The sequence below is a fragment of the Plectrocnemia conspersa genome, unplaced genomic scaffold, assembly GCF_051122295.1.
Source record: "Plectrocnemia conspersa isolate PC_06_02 unplaced genomic scaffold, ASM5112229v1 ptg000007l, whole genome shotgun sequence".
In the NCBI taxonomy this organism is placed as follows: domain Eukaryota; kingdom Metazoa; phylum Arthropoda; class Insecta; order Trichoptera; family Polycentropodidae; genus Plectrocnemia; species Plectrocnemia conspersa.
This window is the reverse complement of record NW_028277171.1, coordinates 10,613,421-10,634,886: the sequence shown is the minus strand read 5'-3', so window position 1 is coordinate 10,634,886 and position 21,466 is coordinate 10,613,421. Positions and strand designations below refer to the sequence as shown.

Sequence of the window (21,466 nt, the reverse complement as noted above, 5' to 3'; positions counted from 1 at the left end):
TTACAATAAGATTTTATAATAAAAATCAGATATTTCAATCTGTATATGAAATTGTTAGCTATTACTTTTTTATAGTGTTTACATATTTTTTGTTCAAGTCGATTTCATATACATACAGTAAGTGTGCAGTACTAAAAAAATTTTGCGATAGTAGAAAATAATGATTTTAAATAAATAAAAATTATTGAATTGTCTTACATAAAACTAATTTTTCCAAATTATGAATTTTAATCCTGGAAAAATATTTATAACATGTAAAACATTCGTTTACCTAAGTACTATTTACAACAGATGGTTTATAATGTCATTATAATAGTAAAAATAGTTGCTTTGTGAAAAAATAACTTTTGTCCAAACAATGTATCTTTTTTGATCCATAATTACCATCTAGAACTGAAAATAATATATATTATTATATATATTAAATCATACTTATCAATGATATATATTATCATATATATTAAATCATACATGATTTAATATATATGATAATATATATTATTAATATGTAATTTATATGTATCTACATGAAAATATTTTTTAGTAAAATTATATAGACACGGGTAAAGCTAAAGATTATCCGAGATGATAAAATACAATTTAAAAAATACCAACTGTTTTTAAATATGCATAGACTTTTAATAATGAATTTATATTATTTAATTAATAATTTTTATAATAATTAAATTAAATTATTAAATTTAAGTTGTTGTTAAAATTAATAAAGTTGTACAAAACGTATAATTGGGACTAATTGTAAGTGCTTAAAAATCATTTTTAACTGCTTAAAAAATCACAGTCTTCAAAATGATATTTATTTATTTACTTTAATTTTTTCGTTATAACATGACAGGCATTAGCTCAATGCATTATAACAGGGTATATACAATCAACAATAGTTAGTAAAACATTAGACTGAAAAGTCTGTAAATCGGTTTATAAACTATTTTATTGATTAAAAATTATTATTACCTTCAACAGTCAAAATATGTCACTTTGCACGATTAAGTTCATCAAAATATTAACCCGTAATATAAAAAAAATCTTTATCTGTGATAATCGGTTGTAATTTTATTTATAAAATAATCACTAATTTCAATCTTCAAGACACGATATAAAATGAAAAACATTAGTATTCATACAAAATTCGAAACTATGTCTTTCAGGTAGTATTCTTCTCACTGGTCTATTGTGCTGGTTTAAAACTATTTTTAAATATTTTTTGTCATACTCTTATTCTTACGATTACATATAAAAATTATAATATCAAGCTAGTTACAATGCTATTTTGTATAATTAACTTATGAATTGATTATGCAACTTTTCCATTGCCATTTTTCCAATTTTCTTAATTAAGTCTGCCGTAGCTTCACATTTAAATTTATTGCCAAAAACGTTTAGACGTTTACGATCGATTTGTTTTATTGGCCTCAGATGCTGGTCGCAATTAACACAAAATTAATGACTTTTCTAAGACGTACAGGAGGCGTGTCATGCGAATGTTCTTCTACCTGAAGCCGTTCCTCTGATACAGCCACATAATCGTATATCAAAATTATAACCGTTAATCGCGATAATTTATAATCGCATAACGAATTCGTGTATGGCGAATCCGAAAAGAAGTTTGTTTTTTATTGTCCATGAAAAAACATATATAAGATAGTGGGTCATAAAGTATAATATATTTATAGATTGCATTAGAAGCGGACAGGTTGCGGAGGTTGGTCACGAGCGAATACCATATTACCATATAGGATTGTGTATTTGCGTGAAAGTTAAAATTTATATGGTCGAAGGTATTAAGCGAAATTGTATATTTCTAGTAAAATAATAGCTTTTTGTTTTATTAGTGATACGTTACGGGTTACATATATAAAAAAACCCTCGACAAATTAAGTTAAAAAGTTATCTTTTAATCGTACGAAACTTGATCTTATGGTGTAACTAGAAACTAATATATTTATTTCACAGACATTGATAAATATATTATAAAACTAACTATGTTTATTTAACAGTTAAGTATCCATCGTTTAAAAAAATAAATAATAGTCATGTTAAGTTTTGTCTAGCGAAAGATATGAATCAGATGAATAAAACAGTAGTTAAGGTTTGGTATTGCAGTTATTTTACTATTATTCGTTTTTATATAAAAAATTTAAAATTATTATTTGCAATAAAAATTATAGTATGTTCACACAAGTATTATTATCATTTCATTGTCATGAACTCTTCAACGATAAAACAAAATAATCCTTGTTAATTAATGCGATACACAAGCTTACGAGGAATTAGCTCGGCTAGTCAATAAATTATTCTCTAGAGTGGAGAACGTATATCTCATTCTAGAGGTCAAAATTGTTAAACGGATATCTCGTATAAGAATAAAACGAGCACTGAGCTTTCGTTATAGAAATCCTAATACGTAATGTCAGATGGGCTCGTGTGATACAGCATCCGTTTTTGTCTAATGATGAGAGCAACCTGAAGAATACGTACAGGTGAGCTCGAAAGATTCCCATGTCAAATCAACCCGGTACTATAATCGATGTGGATGTATAAATAAACTAACCGGTGCCGTTCACTGTTGGAAGCCGCACTTGAACCGGTAACCGGGCTTTCGCGACGTGTGTATAGTACCTATATATATATTTATAAACAATATACAGAATGATTCAGAATTAATAGAAATTTTAATAAAATATAATATATTAATTTTATATTAAAATTTAAAGAGCAAATTTTATTTATCATGTATTTTATATAAAATTATTTAACAAAATGTACTGCTCTTAAATGTTTTAAATGACTTTTCATTGCCTTCCAAAACTTTTATGATACGTTCAATATACTCCTAACTAACAAAAAAAAATTTGCATTAGGTGAGATATAGCAAAATTTATAACAGGACTGAAATGAGCATTTGGAATTATATGGTAATCAAAGGTAAAGCAATGCTTTAATATATGTTCCTATGAAGTCCCAACAAAAATATTCTCTAAATCTTGCTCACTTATTTTAGTAACTTTTAACGTTTTTATTAACAAAATATGTAATCATGCAAATTAAAAACAGTATATGATTATTTATTTTGCATAGAAGCATTAAAAGTATTAAATATATATAATAAATATGTACAAATGTACTATTATAACATATATAATATTTTTTTAATAAGGAAACACATAAAAATTAATGCTAATATTAATTAATGAACTATTAAATTCATCGTTAGTTTTATTAAATATTAAGGACAATTTGTAAATGTTGAACCATCCTGTATTTACTAATCATGTGTGCAGATTTCTTCAATGTAATAAAATACGAGTGTGTTCCAGGTATAGTTTAAAGATTTAATTAATAACCGGTGCAGATATATAATATAGAACGAGATAATCGTCGGCGTTTATCAATGAAGAGCTCGTGTACTGTTGATACTGTTATTGACATCGATTCTTGTACATTTTAAAATATATTTCAGTATCATATGTAATTGAATTTAAATAAACAAATATTATATATATTTTTGTTATTAACATATGATATTTTTATGTTTTAAAAGCCGTTTTATCACAGTAAAAACAGAATATTTTATTACAGACACATCTGTATCGACAGTATCAATCGATATTTTATTTTTAAAAATGTATCGCAAATATAATCGATCATATTTACAGTAATGCGATGTTTATCTGATTGTTATACGTGCCAAGAGACATGTGTACCAATCTGTACATACTCCGCCTTTATCTTGATTGTTGTGCATTAATGGATATTGCTAAACGGTCTGGATGTAGAAGAAGCAAAAAAAGAATCAGTATCGAGTCGTTGCGTTTGAAGATTTGTTGTAATTATGCATGTATCGATTTGATTAATATAACGATAACTGTCAATACAATGGAGTTTGAGTCCGGACAATGATCGCAAGTCATTGTGATAGGTTTGTGTTCGAAATGCCGTAACATAATAGAGTTACAAGTTAAGTTAATACTTTTATGTATACGTATGAACTCTTGATCTTATCCCAAAGCTGATCTAAAACGTTAAAAGTTGTTGCACAATGTAAATTTCGCTCCGTGTGTCTGATTGATGCCGAGTGAAGATCGATTGCCTTGAAAGTGTGGGACTAAAGACAATCGCTGACATTACCGAAGTGACATTGTCGTTTGTCATTCATTGTTTTTTCTCAACTTAATTGACAGAACATATCAGATTTTTGGCTTAGAGAGAATCATGACATACACGAGTATTTTATTTAACAATAACATTCCATCATATTTAATACAGTCTTCAATGAAATGAAAATAGGATCAACAACAAATGGAATTTCGCAATAGAAAGCAGATAATAATTAAAAGCTTGCTAACATTGCGGCCTTTGGATCAAATATTAACAATTTTTCACATAAACATATCTCACTTAATTTTCGGCACAATCCAATAATTTTTTTTTCTAAATATTTTTTAGTTTTGCATCCCGTTATTGGTAAACTCAGTAAAAAAATATTTTTATAAATAAAATTGAAAACTAAACAATTACTTTAATAATTTAGAGATACGTATAATACACCTCAATTGTATTTGACAAATTAATGGTAAAATTAGATTAAGAAAATTATTTTATACAATAAAAATAAAAACAGATACTTTAATTATTATAATATTGCCCAAAATTATTTTTTTTATTAGTAAAATATAGATATTTATATTAATATTGTTTAATTGCATGAGCGACTATTTGATAAGTATATTTAATTTCTTAAGAATTTAGAAAGTTTAATCTTATTATTTAATTCAGAGCTGTACATCATTAATAACCAGTCGATTTCTGAGTGGTTATAATGTTAATGATTTAGTTTCGTGACTTGTTCTAACATATTTTTTTCATGTCGGAATCTCTCTAGTACAATATTGAACACCACATCTCTACCATATCGATACATATTAAAACCAATTCATCTTTTAATATCTGATACCTTAACCACACCTGACATCCCATTTAACTCACATTATAAAAATATAAATACGTCAAAGCATCGCTTTAAAATCTGACATACAATGTGAACACCACTCCTGCACCGTATTCTTATAATTGAGTGTTATCTCAACATCCACTCAAATGATGCAGAAGTTATGCAATTCATGCTTAACCCTATCGAGATCAAACAGATAACAATTTATTAACTCTTGTGTGTTATTGTCAAACGGTTAACGTTAACTTGACACGAAACAGCAGTTACGGTTGCAGTATTAACCCTTTCAAGATCAATCCGATAAGAAACTGATTATCATGTCTTCGCACAAAACCCACACAAGATGAGAGGGATCATCGATCAATGAACGTATAATGATGATGAACACATCCTTTGAAAGGTATATTTAATATATATTAAAATAATATCTTTAACTTAATAAAGGATTTGTTTATTTTTTTTCTATATATATTGTATATATAGTTATATATGGCAATAAAATATAAATTTTAGAAAGCTCGATTGACCTATGCATTTATATTTTGAGAGCTATTATAATAACTATTGCACTATTACTTTTTTAATATAGCGTTTACAAGAGCTTATATTAGTTTTTACGCAATTTATATTACATATATATACAGGTAAAACAAAAAAAGTTGTAAAGCTTAAACCGTTAATGACAAAGAAACACTAAAGAAGGCGTATCATTATTTTTCACGAAATATTACGTTTATAAATGTTTGTGCTATATTTTGATTACTATATGTATTTTCGTGGTATTTTTGCTTGATTTAAACGACTGTCTTGATCATTAAATTTATGTTACAATCTAGTTATTGTCATTTAAAAATCACTTAAAATGTATATAAAAATTATACTATTTTTTCTATAAAATGCATTTAAAAATAATATAAAGAAAAATCCTGTACAAATGTATATAATACTGCAATAAAAGTTTTAGAAAACTTCAAATAAACGAAGGTGCTTTATGGATCAACCCTTGGGAAAAAAAACGTCACTAGATTTTAAAAAGCGTAAACAAAAGACGTTTACAATGTCCTTCTAAATCTTAACCATGTGTTACCACTTAACAATACAATTGAGATTCAATGGAATTATTATGCCATAAATTTATTTTTTCCGTGTAAAGACCATGTGAAAGCAATATAATTTTTTAATTTTAGTTTAAGGTCGAAGATTGGCTATACGATTTAATTGGTAGAAATAAACATTGTTTCAAATTATTACAGCCGTTCGCATGGAATATATAAAAGGGATAGCAAGAACTTATTTCAGTCCCCGCGCGCCCGACTATGAAACTTAATGTATATATTGTAGATATATATTATATATACACATAGAAAGATCCACCAAGCGTCTTACTGGCTGACAACGTCAGAGTCAATGATTATATTTTAGTCTAAAGATTTAAAATAAAATTATGTACTAATATAAATATACTGAATTTAATAATTAATCTTTGTATACAATCTTCAATAAATTATTTAATTATATTTGTGTGTATAAATGAGTTGCTAAATTTATATGTAGCATATATATTATTAAAAAGCAATCAATAGTTTATGAATACAGTATAATTAAACTAAAAACTTGTTTGTTAGTATAAATTTGCATTTTAGTAGTTCGTAATGAAATGGAAAATAAAATAATTTATGGATGATATTCAGTAGGTGAATGATAATAATCAACTTTCCTAACGTAATGTAAGTAATTAACATCAGATTTTATTGGTTATTATTTTAAAATCTGTATATTGTATTCATAAATTTTAATTTAGCAATATTATATTATTGATTTTTACAATATTTTTCAAAATTATTATTGTCATTAACTAGCTATTTTTATAAATAATGTAGCATATAAGTTTAAAAAGACGTTTGTACATAGTGGACTAAAATATATTAGTAAAATTATGTTTTAAGCAATATTTTTACAAATAAACTAATAAATAAACATTCGTCACTTCGTATAAAATTTGAACATACATACATATATCTACATGTAAATGTATGCAGTATATTGTATTATATTTATATAGATATTGAGAAATATTTTTATGTTTTTTCTTTATTTTTCACACATCCAATCGATCATAAAATTTTCATTTCTAAAACGATAAAATCCCCTTTCGCCTTCGACTTGCGCAATGATTAATTTGACTTGCGAACGCAGAGACAAATTTGCATATTAAAAGCGCGAATTTGTCAAATTAACGGCGTATCCGCCCTGAATTTATTGTGTGCATGTCGTATCCTTTCGCCAAAACAATACAGTATGGCTAGAAATATTAAATTTCAAGCTTCATATTTTATTTTTATTTTCGTTATAAAAATTAGATTTTTTATTTGCGACTTACAACGGAAAAAAACTGTAAGAATACATCTAAAAAGACAAATGTTTACCAGTGCTTTAAAGCCGGTCAATGCCTTGATAAATGCTATCGTATTTACAAGTGCCAACAAGCCAGTGGAATATACTATCCGATATTACAAGTTCTCTATAATTGTGTTGCCGAATCTCCAGCTGTTCAAACTACGGCTATTACAAATAATCGTTCTTATAAAAAAGGCATTTTAAAATAATAAATTAGTATTACCCTAAGCTGTCACAATTGATTTAGGCATCAATAGTAGGTAGAACAAAATAACTTCATCTCTGTCGACGCATACATCAGACACTTATATTTGGAACACACTTATGTTTCAAAACTTTTATAAGATATTTCCAATTTAGGACAGTGGGGCAAGCGAGCCACGAAACCTCCCCCAAGAGGACTAGGTATATGTATATACTTTTTCACTTATATACACTTCTATTTAGAAGTCGTTTTCTCAAAAACTTCATTAAGAACTTGCACCTGAGCTCGCTGGCTTGGACACTTTTGATGCTTAACTTGAACCAAGAGCAGTTACGGCGAGATCGTCAGATATAGAATAGGCTAAGAAATCAGCCGCTTTCCTCATCTTCGGAGAAGATTTAATTCTTCAAGACAAATAACTTTGCCTTTTACAACATATAATTCAGAGTAATTGTACTTTTTTAATAAAAAATATCTAACAGAAATATCATACATACATAACTAGGATATACAAATAAAATATTAATTTAATGTTTTTATTATACATTGATAAAAAAAATAGTTTTGTGTCACCCAGTTCATTAAGAAACTGTTTCACCTCATCTACTGATACACATTCCGTATATTGTACATACATATTGACACATCGCCTCGGAGAAACGGTCGTTTCCGTTTTAGATTTTTTTACGCCTATCAATACCCACAAATATATAAAAAACTGTGGAAAGCCAAAGCGAAGTATGCAAATGGACGACATTAATTTCATAACGCCGATTAATAAATGTTTAATTATTAATAAGAGCCAATTCGAGTATTCTCTCACCTACGACCATTTTTTTAACCACAGCCTCCGGTTAGTAATTTATCAAGCTTATTATGGCAGTACCAGAAAAAAAATATGAAAATGTAAATATTTTTATGAATGGCTCATACAGGTATCCATGCGGTGCAGTGTTGGTTTATGAGTCGGTTTTAGGTCGTAAATATGCGTATGTTTTAATGCACACATAGCTTGGTCTACTAAAGGCTTCGCCTTTAATGGCAGGTAGGTGACATGTCGCAATGTGCGAGGTCAGTATATTTATAATAAGAGTTTGTAGGGCGTGGTGGTGAATTACGAGATCGGGCAAGGTGAGATTCGGATTTGGATTAGTGATCGATATATTGGATCCTGGAGTTTCAACAGAAGCCATTTGATATGGCGGCAATTTGTCTACATGACTCAAGATTGAATGTTTAATTGAGTCGTGAGTTTCATTGAAAAATATACGAAGGATTTTATCTATATAAATAGGGCTCTTTAGGTAAAGGAAATAAAACAAATATTTCTTTAAATATAAATTTATGTTGCAAATACCTTATGTGTAAATTAGCTCACTTCACTTTTAGATAAAATAAGTTTTAAAGAATAAATTTTAAAGATATTTAATATAAAGGAAATAATTAAGAAAATTTGACAACCCTATTGTAACTCAAAACAAAATTGTATATGCATGAAAACTTCTCATAAAGTAAAGTAAACATGAAAGATTTTTTATATAAAAATAACACAAGATAGAAAACAACCAAATAAATCTAAAAGACCTTCTATTAGTTCAATGAAGTGATATAAGCTACGCAGTATTTGTAAAGTTTCTATTTATAAACTATTTAAACTAAGTGTCATTGAAAAATATTTTTTTAATGAATAGGATTAATTTTGATTTTGAGTACTATAAAAATTAAAATATTTAAAACATATGTAAAACTCTTGTTAAGTTCCTAATTATAAACTGAAATAATTTACATTTTTAATTTGGAATAATTTTAAAGATAAAACAAATTGCGATGATTTTAAAACAATAAAATATGTGCAAATCATTTGAAAAAGTTTAAATACCTGTAAAGCTTTTGTAAAGTTTCTAATTATAAAATAAGATAATATACACTTAACGTGCTCGTTATGTATATAGAATTAAATAAACAGGGTTTATGATTACAATTTTGATTTTAAGTACTTTTAAAAATAAAGAAAATTGTGCAGTAACTAATATGTGCAAAAGAAATAATAAAAGTTGATAATTATAAACGTGGATAATTTACTCTTACCGTGATTGATATCAATTTTTATGAATAGGATTATTAAAAACAATTCTTTAAAAATAAAAAATAGCGATGATCACTAACCAATAAAATATGTGCAAATTATTTAAGATATTCACAAACCTTTATTACAGTGTCTTAATAAATTTATATCACGTATAGTGTTGGACACAGCTCTCTATCAAAGAAGTATTTTATATCTATCACAAAGATTAAAAAAATATTAAAAAAAAAAATTACTGAGAAAATATTGTAACGTATCTGTGTATATTTCTTAGTTTATTAAAGTCCTAATCATTCCAAACTTTATTTTTTTAGGATATTGTATGCATGATGTAAACAAATATAAATCACGCATTTATAACTCTGTTTAACGAGATTTAACGAGACGCTTAATTTTTGCCAAAGCAATATTTTTTATATATTTTTGTAATAGTCTTATTCTGTAAGTAAAATCGTTTTTAATAACACTTACATTGAACTTTTTACCATATAGATGTAATAGCTTAATTTGTATCAAAAATTTAGATTTAATTTTAAAACGTCCTGCTTATATATTTTTGTATAGACAGTTTTATCACTTATATGAATGAGTTTTGATTTTTTTAATGTAAAAAAAAATAAAACATATAGCTTCGTCGTGAAAATAACATAAAGCAATAAAAGCAATAAATTAAATACATAACTCACTATATTTTTGTAGAGGTTTTTTATACTAATAATTTTTCTTTTCCTACTTCAAAAATGATGAATTTTAATAAAAAGTTCATAAGTTAACTACGTTTATAAAGTATGTATATATAATATACTATTAAGAGCGTACCCCTAATATATAAACTTCATAAGCAGTTTTGAAATATATATTGATTGTTAGTTTACTAAGGTAAGAAATTAGGATAGTAATTATAATTATATAAAGATTGATATTTATATATTTTTAATGACATTGTTTACATTCTGAGCCCGTTTTAGAAATAAAGAATTCTATTCTGGTGACTTATATGTAAAATTATATGCTTAAAATTTTACATATAAGTCAAGTTAATTGATTTTTGTGTACAGTGTAATAAACGAAAGCATTAATAATGTTGTAATTTAAGCAACCATTCAGATCATTTTAATAACGATCGATATTTGGTCAAATGCAGGTCTTACGTTAATAAATGTGAAGAATATGTAAAAATTTACAATTTTTGATACGAATTGTAATTTATGATTTAGAAAAATACAGATACATTGATTGGAACTCAATCCATCTCGCATAAACCACTAATTAAATTTATTGTATATTTTTTAATAAATCAAAATTTTAACAAAAGTTTTAGCAAAGGAATTTTTGACGCATTTACAATTCATATTTATATTATGAATATATTAAATTAACATACCTCATCTTGAAAAATTCTGCGGAGCGACTCTCTCGTATATTTCTGTTCCTCTTGCCTCACAATATGAGCACAATCCTTCAAGAGCGAAGAGTGAAGCCTCTCCCTAATGCTCTCTTCCTCCATACAAGATTTTCTGTGAGGTTCAGGCTCAACAGCCAACAACTGCGAAATTGCTCCGCCATTTGTGACTCCATTATCTTCCTTAACTTTTTTAGCCTTCGGCTCATCCACCGTCATCTTGAAAACTGGCAAACCATTATTTCCATTTGGATACTTTCCATCGAAACCATCTGTTCTCCTCAGCTCTCCATGGCCCGGGTCAGATCCTGACTTGTCACCCACATTCATCTTTCTGCGTTGATCATCACTCGCCATCATTGAAGAACATCACTAACTTTGCACTGAAATATATCATATCATATGTGTACGTGTGAGTATCATTCAATAGAATGAATATTGCAAGTCGGCACCAATTATTTTACATCCGCTCTCAATGTCTATAATGTATCCAATTATGTTTTAAATTAACTCAGAGCGATAATGTATCTCGCATCGTGTGTATGTTATAGCAATCCTAACGTGTAACAATTTGATGTGTTATAAATTTAATGAATATTTATGGAATAATTAATTTATATTAGCATAAAAGTATGTGCCAAGGGCTTCGCATTGTGTAGGTACAACCGCTACGCCTGGTGATTTATCTGTTCGTGATGCTGTAATCTTGAATGTGTTCTCTAGTCACGGGTATACATATTTGAGAATTGAACACAATAATACATATACGGAAAGGACAAAAATATTTCTGTTAAGATTTATGTCTTCTACATATAAAAATACCTTGATTTCTTACAATAATTTCAAAGCAAAATATGAAACAAATTTTACATATTTTTAATAAAAATATATAATTTTAAATGTTAGATTTAAAATATAATTCTGGTTTTAATTATACATTAATTTAATTCAAGATAAAAATATAATCAGAATTAGACTGTGTATAATAATTATACTGATTTATTTCCAAAGATAATTTATATACTTTCTAAACAATTATAATACCCGATAATACACCTTAGTTAGGCAATACATAATATACTCTATTCAAGCGCAGGAGCTTAAATTAAACTTATCAAAACCTAAATTCAAGCTAAATATTTTAAATAATAATTACATAACCTACAACATATACTTTAGGTTGTAATATTTTTCATTAAATTACATATAATTAAAATAACTTTTAAATACCCATATTATTAATAAATAATAAACTTTTAAATACCCATATAATATACTTCGTTTAAAAACGTTTAGTGTAATATATATGTATGTTATTTTAAATAAAGTAAATTAAATGCACTTTAATTTCTTAATTTAAATAAGACACATTTGACTAATTTTGTTACCTACTGGAAAACTTTTTAATGCGCACTATAATGATCTGAAAATATTATTTCACAATATTTATTTTTTAAATGTTAAGATACTCTAAATGTATATTTTTACGTGTGTGTCTTAATTAAGATCAAAGGAAAAACATGTTAAATTATTGTTTCACTGAGAGTCAAACTACTAACAATCAAAATAATTTACTCAATAAATACAACTTTTTAAGTATGTAAGTAAGAAAAATAACTGGAAAAATATGAAAATTAAGTTAAGATTGTAGTTATTATTGATATTTTGCATTGCCGCATTATGAAATGTATCTATAATAAGCATATGACAGATATAACATGGAATTTAAATTTAAAACTGGTTTTTGAAATAAAATTGTCAACATAACTTTAACATTTTATCGAAAAGAACGCAACAAAATCATCTTAATAGTAGCAAAAACGTTTTATATGAAAAAACTTTAATAATTTACACGTTTATAGTGCGTTTCGAAATTTTACGATGACACCCCAAAGGATAACCGAAATTGAACTTTCGCAATATCACGATCGTAGTTAATAAATTTAATATTTTATATTAAACACATCACGAGCAAACGTCGTGATATAATTAAATAACACTGGTAATATTATCCTTGAGCGATTGAGAATAATTAATTTTAACCAAACATAATATTACACGGACCAAGTATCGGAAACCGTCAACCGTAAGATTGTGACAGTTTCCTATGATAATTTCCTTTCAATGCATAAATACTCACATTATCCAATATGAAAGTTTAGTTTACTGTTTCATAACCAATCACTAAAAAACACGACTTTGTCTAGTCTAAATTACTTTGCAATGCGAAATCACTTGAGTTTATCTAAACATTCGTACGTGACTTAACTGAAATGTGTCGATTATTCACTATAATAAAAACAGCTCGAGCGTAATTTATAAACAAAGAATACGTGTCATATTTCAAATCATAAAATTATTTAGAATGAGTAAAATTTCCGTGTATTTATTATTGTAGAAAAATAATCAGGTTCCTGTTTCTAAATGCGCAAGTTAGAATAGCTGCTCGCACGAAATGTCTCTAAACTATATTAAGTCGCTTTTAAGTATAGTAATTTTATAACGTTATAAAACCGATCAAATTGGATGCTATAAAATAATATATTGATATAAAGCTTTAAAGCGTTTATTATGTAATATAAAATTTGACCGCACTTATGACGAAAAAGTGCTATAAAACAATTAAATACTATGGTCGAGTTTGTTCAACCACAATTAGAATATAACTAGTATAAACTTATTAGATTAAAAAAATAAATTGACCATTAGGAGGATACATACAGTAAGAATGCGTCATCTCGTCGCCTTAGATTTATATAATATTACACTATGTCTACTTTGTGAATTTTTTTAGAGTTTAATATAAATATCTTATAATTAATATATCTCTTAATTGTCTTGTCTTGTGAAACTTTAATCTATGTTTATATTTATTTTATAATTGATTAATAAAAATAAAATAGTATTGTTTTTAACTGTCTGAATAATACATTTTAAAATAATTTTCTACAAAAACTAGGCCGTGTGGCAGCTATTTAAGTTAAATACAACAAGGTGATACATAAATATATGCCATTTATTTTACAGGCAGAAATTTTTTTTATCAAAAATATACCGCATTTCTCTAAGAAAATATCACAAAATACATACACGTATCCGTAAAAAATAAGTTTATGTAGATCAAAATAACAAAAATAAATTAAAGTTTAGTTAAACCAAACTATGCGATTTATTTGATTGCATTAAAAAAATATTTAACATAGTATTTTTGCTATTAAATTTTTAGTATTTTAACTATTAAAATTAAAGTTAAAACTATCAAATTGAATACAATTTTAAAAATAAATTAAGGGTTTTTCTTACTAAAACAGATATTTAATTTTAAGGAAACGATGCAGTTTATTGTTTATAATGTACTGATTCTTCTTATTCAAAAAGGCACAGAACTAAACCTAATGCAGACAGTAGCTTAAAAAAAATCTTAATTTAATCAGAATATTACATTCTTGTGAATATTAATAAAAAAGCCTATTATTTTTAATTGTAAATTAAATTTTACAAAAATATGTTAACTTTAACTACACATTGCTATTGCATTGCTATTATCTGATGTACAAGAATTAATATTTAAAAAATAATTGTATATGATTATTACTAATAAAAAACACAATTTTCTTAATATTTAAATATATTTTAAAATAAAGATTAAACATATTTATTTAATGTGAAATATGTAGATTTATTTTATTAAATTGAATATGGTAAACTTTGTTATCTCCTTGTTAGTTTATAGTTACATTTAGCACTATATTTATATGCTGACGATAGCTCTATCAAAATATCTGATGAATTTGCATATTTATATGGTGCCGACTTCCAATAACGATATTTTCACACATTTAAAGAAAACACAAATTTTGTCACATATGCTTTTCACTAACAATTTATTGACTTTCGATTTCGGTTTCGTCCGGTATTGTTTTTTTTTATATAATTAAAACACACCGTCGAGTTCGCGGCAAGAGAGTCTTAGTTGTACTGGTGCAGAATACTAGACACAGTGGGGCAAGTGGAGGAGTCTCTAGACATTCAGTACATGGTGGGAGGTAATATCTTGGGGAAGGTTGGTGATCACTTTCCGTTTCGTTAGACATTATCATGTGATTGAACGTCATGGACATGAGGATCAAAATATCCCATACAAATATTTAATCCATTTTTAACTATTTTATTTTAAAATCATACATTCAATATTGATCATCCGACTATTATACAATAATCACTTCGAAGTAAAAAAAATCAATTATTTGTTAAACAAACACAAGACAGGTTTCTTTGTGAGCGTCATTCTTGATGATGGCGGAATGAAAAGTAAACATTTGCCAAATGTTTTCGAGTTATTTTACGTTGATGCTTCGCAATGTTTATTTACCAAAATTACCTACAGTGTTTTTGCATTTCATTGCGAAAAACTGTCATTACCAAAAAGGAGTAAATACTATTGAATCGATATGACACGATCGTGTAGTATACACATGCTTAAGTCAAGCTATAATTGATAATGACCAGCTTTAAGAACGGGAGTTTATCTTGTTTATAATCCCAATTATAAGGTTGATATCTCGCTATATAGCAGTCAGTGGTATTCCATCTAGGTTCAATCGAATGTTTTCAGAGGCGCTACAGTTATTTCAAAATGCTGTACATATACAAAATAAATAGAACGGTTTACATATTAAACACAAATTATGTAAGGGTAAAATACAGTAGAACATGTCAATGCCTGTGTAAGATTTTTAATAATGTTTCAAATAGAAATATAAAATACAAATTATTTAGTTATAATTTGTATTTTATTATATTATAGACCTAGCTTAAACGACGCGAAAATTTAGACAGCAGTATCGAACGAAAAAGAGTCCAGATTGATCAAAAATTGGTTTGGCAGGTGATTCGGATCCTCGCATTATTATGTGGTAAAAGCTGCAGCTCTCGAAGAAGTCTGAGTAGATCGCTCTTTTCACTCTCCTGAATCTCGATTCCTGAGTCGAGTATGTGAGTCGGAGTAGTTATTTATATGTTTCTATCGTGTAGGTTTGACAAATGACTATTTTGACCAATGGCCCTATTGGTAAACCCCGCTTTTGAATGTACAATTCATCTAATAGAGCAAAAATATCTCTTCCGAGAAGGCATTTATAGGCAAAACCACTGTAGTTGCTACAGTAATGATTAAGTATAACAATATTATCTGGTGCGCAAGACTGGTGGCTATATCTGGGCGTGTACCAAGGATTATAAATATATAAAAATATACTTAGTACGGTTAAGTATCTAGTTTTTGTTACAGTAACTAATGCTAACGGTTTTCGAAAGTCTGGGTGTGTAAATTAAGTCGTTCTTGGGTGTTACGAAGATCTTTACCGTAAACGTCTGTTCGTAGCGACCTTCGGGGATTGGCTTCCGCAATTCTTCGTTAACGAGTTAGTGATTTGTCAAGGTAATGCGATGATGACATGATCTCTCAATTTCCCTAAAAGTTGGCGACCATCAAAAAGAAAGCGACTCTAGCCTATTACATCGATTATTAGCCAAGGAGTCAGAATGATAATGGCGTTCGATGCAAGGTCAAGAGTATTGTTTCCGGCGTCTATCTTGACTCTTACGATATTTGAGTGGTTATTTACCATTATTAATCTTTTTTTAAAGTTTGTGGTTATTGTGCAACACTGGTGTCTCACATGATTTATATATCCATTGTTGACGCCAAACCATTTTGTCGTATGAAAGATCTCTCTTTCATTGTATTGGGCTAAAGTTACTGTCTGCGTGATCTCTTAATTCATTGTTGATGACAAACATATTGTCGTTTTCAAGATCTTTATCTATTATTGCAAGTTATTTGTCAATTTCGTGTTATCACTTTACACTAAATTAATAATTTATTCTCCCAGCTCACTATTTATTTTGTATTCATGTAAAATTTTTGCATGGTTGTATCTTAATATTTATTTTTTTATTTACAGGTATTAAAGAGATATAATAAAAATATATAGATAGATTTATTGGACCATCAAATAACAGCACGATTTATTATTTACCAAATATAGAGCACATATTTCTCATCAGTAGTATAGAATATCAATCAAGATCTGCATCTTAATACTTTTTTTATGTTAAGCGTATCTAAATGATATTTTTCGATGATCGAATTAATTTTGTACAAAATAATTAGGCATTCTCCGCTCTTAAAATTTAAATTTGCGATTGCAATATTCTCTGGAATGTCTTTCCAAAAATATATTACAACGGCACAAAAATCGCAAAAAGTTTAATTGTTTTTATTGAATTATCAGTATTTCAATAAATCAATACTGATAATAAAAGCTCTGATGTAAACTACGATAAACATTATAATAATTAACATATTTTTATTTGATTCGCAATTAATTTTAACAGTTAAATTTTAGAAAATCTTAATACTTTTTATTATAAATAGTAGCAATGCTTTAATTTATTATTCTTTTTTTAAGAACACGTTTTTTTTATTAAAATATAAATGTTGAAATTATGCTCCTTTTTTATATTTTTTTGTAAATTATAATTAATAAATAAATTATATTGATAAAATAATTGTAAGACAAACAATATTAGATTTATTTGGAATTTTCCAAATTTTTATTGACTGTTTGATCTTAAAATAACAAGAAACTTCACTTTTTCACCGGATCTCAAAATTAGCATGTAGTATGTGGTTTCGAAGATGTTTTAAGACCACTGTTATAAAGTAAGTCCTGGTTTAAAATTAGCATTAGTTTAGCTTAAAAATATACATTTTCGGGTAGATATGCTAATCTTATTCAACAAAAAAGGACACAATTTTTATGCATATATAAATCAATCAGCAACTCTTGTTCTTGTGCGCAAGTATTTTTTTGTATTTTATGCTAAAAATTTGTATTTTATTCTTTGCATACAAAATACTAGCACACATGTACACATATACGTGACTTTTAAATCGAGAGAACTATTTTTATATTTCATGACTCAATCTACTAATTCTAGAGATGACCAAGCGTGGGATACAACTTTGTTTGCATTTTTTTTTCCAAGTAATTTATACAGGATTATCAGAAAAATACTTTTTGCTGTTACACGATACAGGCATTCATTAAAATTATATCTATGTAATATGATACGTACATAATTTAAATATTACTAAACAGTATGTATTTGCTTAATAATATATACACAATATAAAATAATATTATTAATTTAATATTCTAAAGTAATAATATTTTATACTATTATTTTATATAATATTTTATAATATATTTTATATTATTTTATATAATATTTTATAATATATTTTATATTATTTTATATAATATTTTTACAATATATTTTATATTATTTTATATAATATTTTATAATATATTTTATAATAATATTTTATACTATTATTTTATATTATACACCGGTTCATACTATTGATAATTTAAAACATCTAGTTATTATCAGGTTTTTAGAAAAATTATGGTAGTTTATGACCTTTAAACGCGTGTTATAATTAACTTATATCAAAATATGCACTATTAAATTAGAAGAAGTTAATTTATTTCGTAGGGAAAAATCTACGTAATTTTGGAGGTAATAAAAAATCTAAACAGTACCTAAAAGACGCAAATTAAAAATATATTATCATGCAAAGATAAAATAATTAAAATAAAAGCTTATATTCAAATAACAAAATGGCAATTTTTTTTTAGTAATACATGTAAGTTAGAAGTTTTACTAATACATGTAAGTAGTAGTTTAATATTTTTTTTAATAAACATAACATTTGCAAAATAATCTTAAAAGTTTATAAATCACGATTGTTAAAAGTCGATTTATTATTTTTAATTATTATTTTTCTTCTTTATATATCAGATTAAAATTCCTGCAATAAATTGTAAAAGTTTCTCGCGCTTCTGTATAAATAATTCATGTTGATCAAAGGTATTCCGTCGAGTGATGCTGGTCTCGTACTATTTTCTATCCATAGCACCGATCCATAATATAAAAAATACACTTACAAAGCCCACCGGTGTTCTGCATTATACTTACCATGCGATTCTGAACCAATTTATTTCTTTGAGTTTGAGAACAAAAAGAGCCCGGGTCGTGATTCGTCGATCGATTTCGCCTTTTAATTATCAATGTAATATTTCATGTAGATGATTTTTTATCAATTAACACGCATTATTGATGTATCTTGTGCGATGGCAAAAAACCGCATTAGGCAACGAATCCGATACAGCTGCCGTTCAACAATCGCATCTCAGAATATTGAGAGTCATCGGGATTAATCACATAATCGCCGTTTTATGCTCTAGAAAATTTCTAAAAACAAATCTCGTATAATGGGAATTTGAGACTAAATACCAATTTTGGAAATTGGTCATATTAAAAAAGTATATATAATAATGCGCGATTCATGAGTGGTAATGGTTATTATATGTTTACCATGAAACATGTAACATCTTGTTAAATTAATTTATTATATATTTATTTGTATTGCTTTTTAAACCTATTTTCTTATTTATGACTAAAGTTTGATTTTAATATTCTATTTTTATTTGGATTTGATTAAATAATACATATTGTGATATGTTTTTAAATGTAAAACATTAAATTCCAAAGTATATTTAAGTGTTTTACTTTTTACAAATATTTTAAAGTTTGTTTTCCTTCTTGACGTGCACATTTATTTATTAACTTTAGAAAAGAGAAAAAAATAACGGTTTTAATGATCATTCAAACATTATAATATAGATGTAATCTTTGGATAAATACACAAAATCGTATTGCTATATTTGTTTAAGCTAAAAACCAATTATTTAATTAATTCCACAATTAAATCTTTTACTTTTAACGTAGCAAATACATTTGAGTAAAAATACTTGTGTATTATGAACTACAGAATAATATTTATTGAAAAGGCTTACAATATTTGTTATTGTTATATAATACAATAGATATGATATACATACTTGGTAATGTATTACAATAGAAATAAGTAAAAAAATATTTAATTATGAACTACAAAATAATATTTAAGGAAAAGGTTTACAATATTTGTTAATGATATACAATAGATATATGTACATAAAGTAGAATAGAGTAAAATTAAGCAATGTAAGCAATGACCATAATTTTCTACGATAGTAACAAGTTTTGACTTCTTTCACAACAAGACACAAACTTATATAAACGATTCTTAAGACTATTTGATTAACTCGTTTCTAGTGTGTGTCATGATATATTACACATTTAGTATTCGCATTTAACGGCGGAGCAAAAGTTCACACGAAAACTTGCCCAAGTATGTAGAAAGTAAAGCCATCTGCACTATTTTATAATATTTTTTTGGATTTAACATATTTGGATTTAACATTGAACAATAAAAACGTTTCGTTCTAATTTTTCCTGCTACGAAAAAGACTTTCTTTTTCTTAATATGAGCTCTATTTTAAACAATATATTACAACAACTAAATCTCGGTATGCTCTATAAAAAAATTACAATAATAAATTACTTTCGATAGACTTAAAATAAAGAAATATTTGTATTAATTTAAAAAACGTATGGTTATTGAGAGTGTACACAGCTGCAGAACATTAAACCAGAAATATGAGTGATTTCTAAAATTTCTGCAATTAAAATGTGTGTGTTGTTTAGCTTCAAGCTAATTGTCTACGCCTGTTATAAAATACATAAAGACACAATTAGTTAAAAAATATATGTATATATTTTGTATTCTAATATTTAAATAACATGGAGTCTTTAGATGGTTACCCACATCAAAAATACGATTATTTATTTTAAGAGTAATTAACTAGCTTAAGTCCTATATCACAGAAACTATAAGATAATGTAAATGTAATTAGCGTTTTTATGATGAAGTAAACAATAATTTTATCTTTATCATATTATTTTTAAAGGCCACGTAGTTTGATCAACAAACGATGCATAGTTATTTTAGCCAGTAAAATGAAAAATAATGTCTCTTTCCTTTCTTCACATTCAAATTAACATAACGTTATAAATATTTATTTTTTAATATAAATTAAAATAGTATCGACTTTTGTATCATACTGTATCGATATTCACGTTCATGCAGTTAGAAGCATTGTGCAACGACCCAAAGACCACACGTATAAAACCGCAATAGAAAAAGTATTTTATCATCATAATTAGTCTGAAGTATGAGTAAAAACCGGATTGGAAGGCCTCAAAAAACAAATCGATACTATGCATCTAATGTCAGTGTTTGGATATGTTGCGAGAATTTACGAAACGATCAAAAATTATGATCTATCGTACTATTTGTTCAAACGTTAATTGATACGCATTCTCTGAATGAAAATCGTATCAATTGGCCTTGTTTAAAACAAGTTTTTCACCGAATTCGTACAGTACTGA

At 26.6% G+C, this 21,466-nt stretch overlaps 2 protein-coding genes across 5 annotated transcripts in view; one reads left to right on the top strand and one right to left on the bottom strand.

The window, feature by feature from the left end:
- The window catches only part of Nox (NADPH oxidase), a 60,415-nt gene extending 45,373 nt beyond the window's left edge, over positions 1–15,042 (bottom strand). Inside the window, exons 1-2 of one of the 3 annotated variants that reach the window (XM_088188619.1) lie at positions 14,941–15,042; positions 11,042–11,442 (exon numbers count right to left, since the gene is read on the bottom strand). In XM_088188619.1, coding sequence (XP_088044745.1) covers positions 11,042–11,419 — 378 coding nt within the window. In that variant the 5' untranslated portion in view covers positions 11,420–11,442; positions 14,941–15,042. The remainder of the gene's footprint in view (positions 1–11,041; positions 11,443–14,940) is intronic. The other 2 variants (XM_088188620.1, XM_088188621.1) reach the window with 2 other exon arrangements.
- LOC148233905 (pickpocket protein 11-like) overlaps positions 1–21,466 on the top strand; it is an 87,396-nt gene that overhangs the window by 46,602 nt on the left and 19,328 nt on the right. The window lies entirely within an intron of this gene.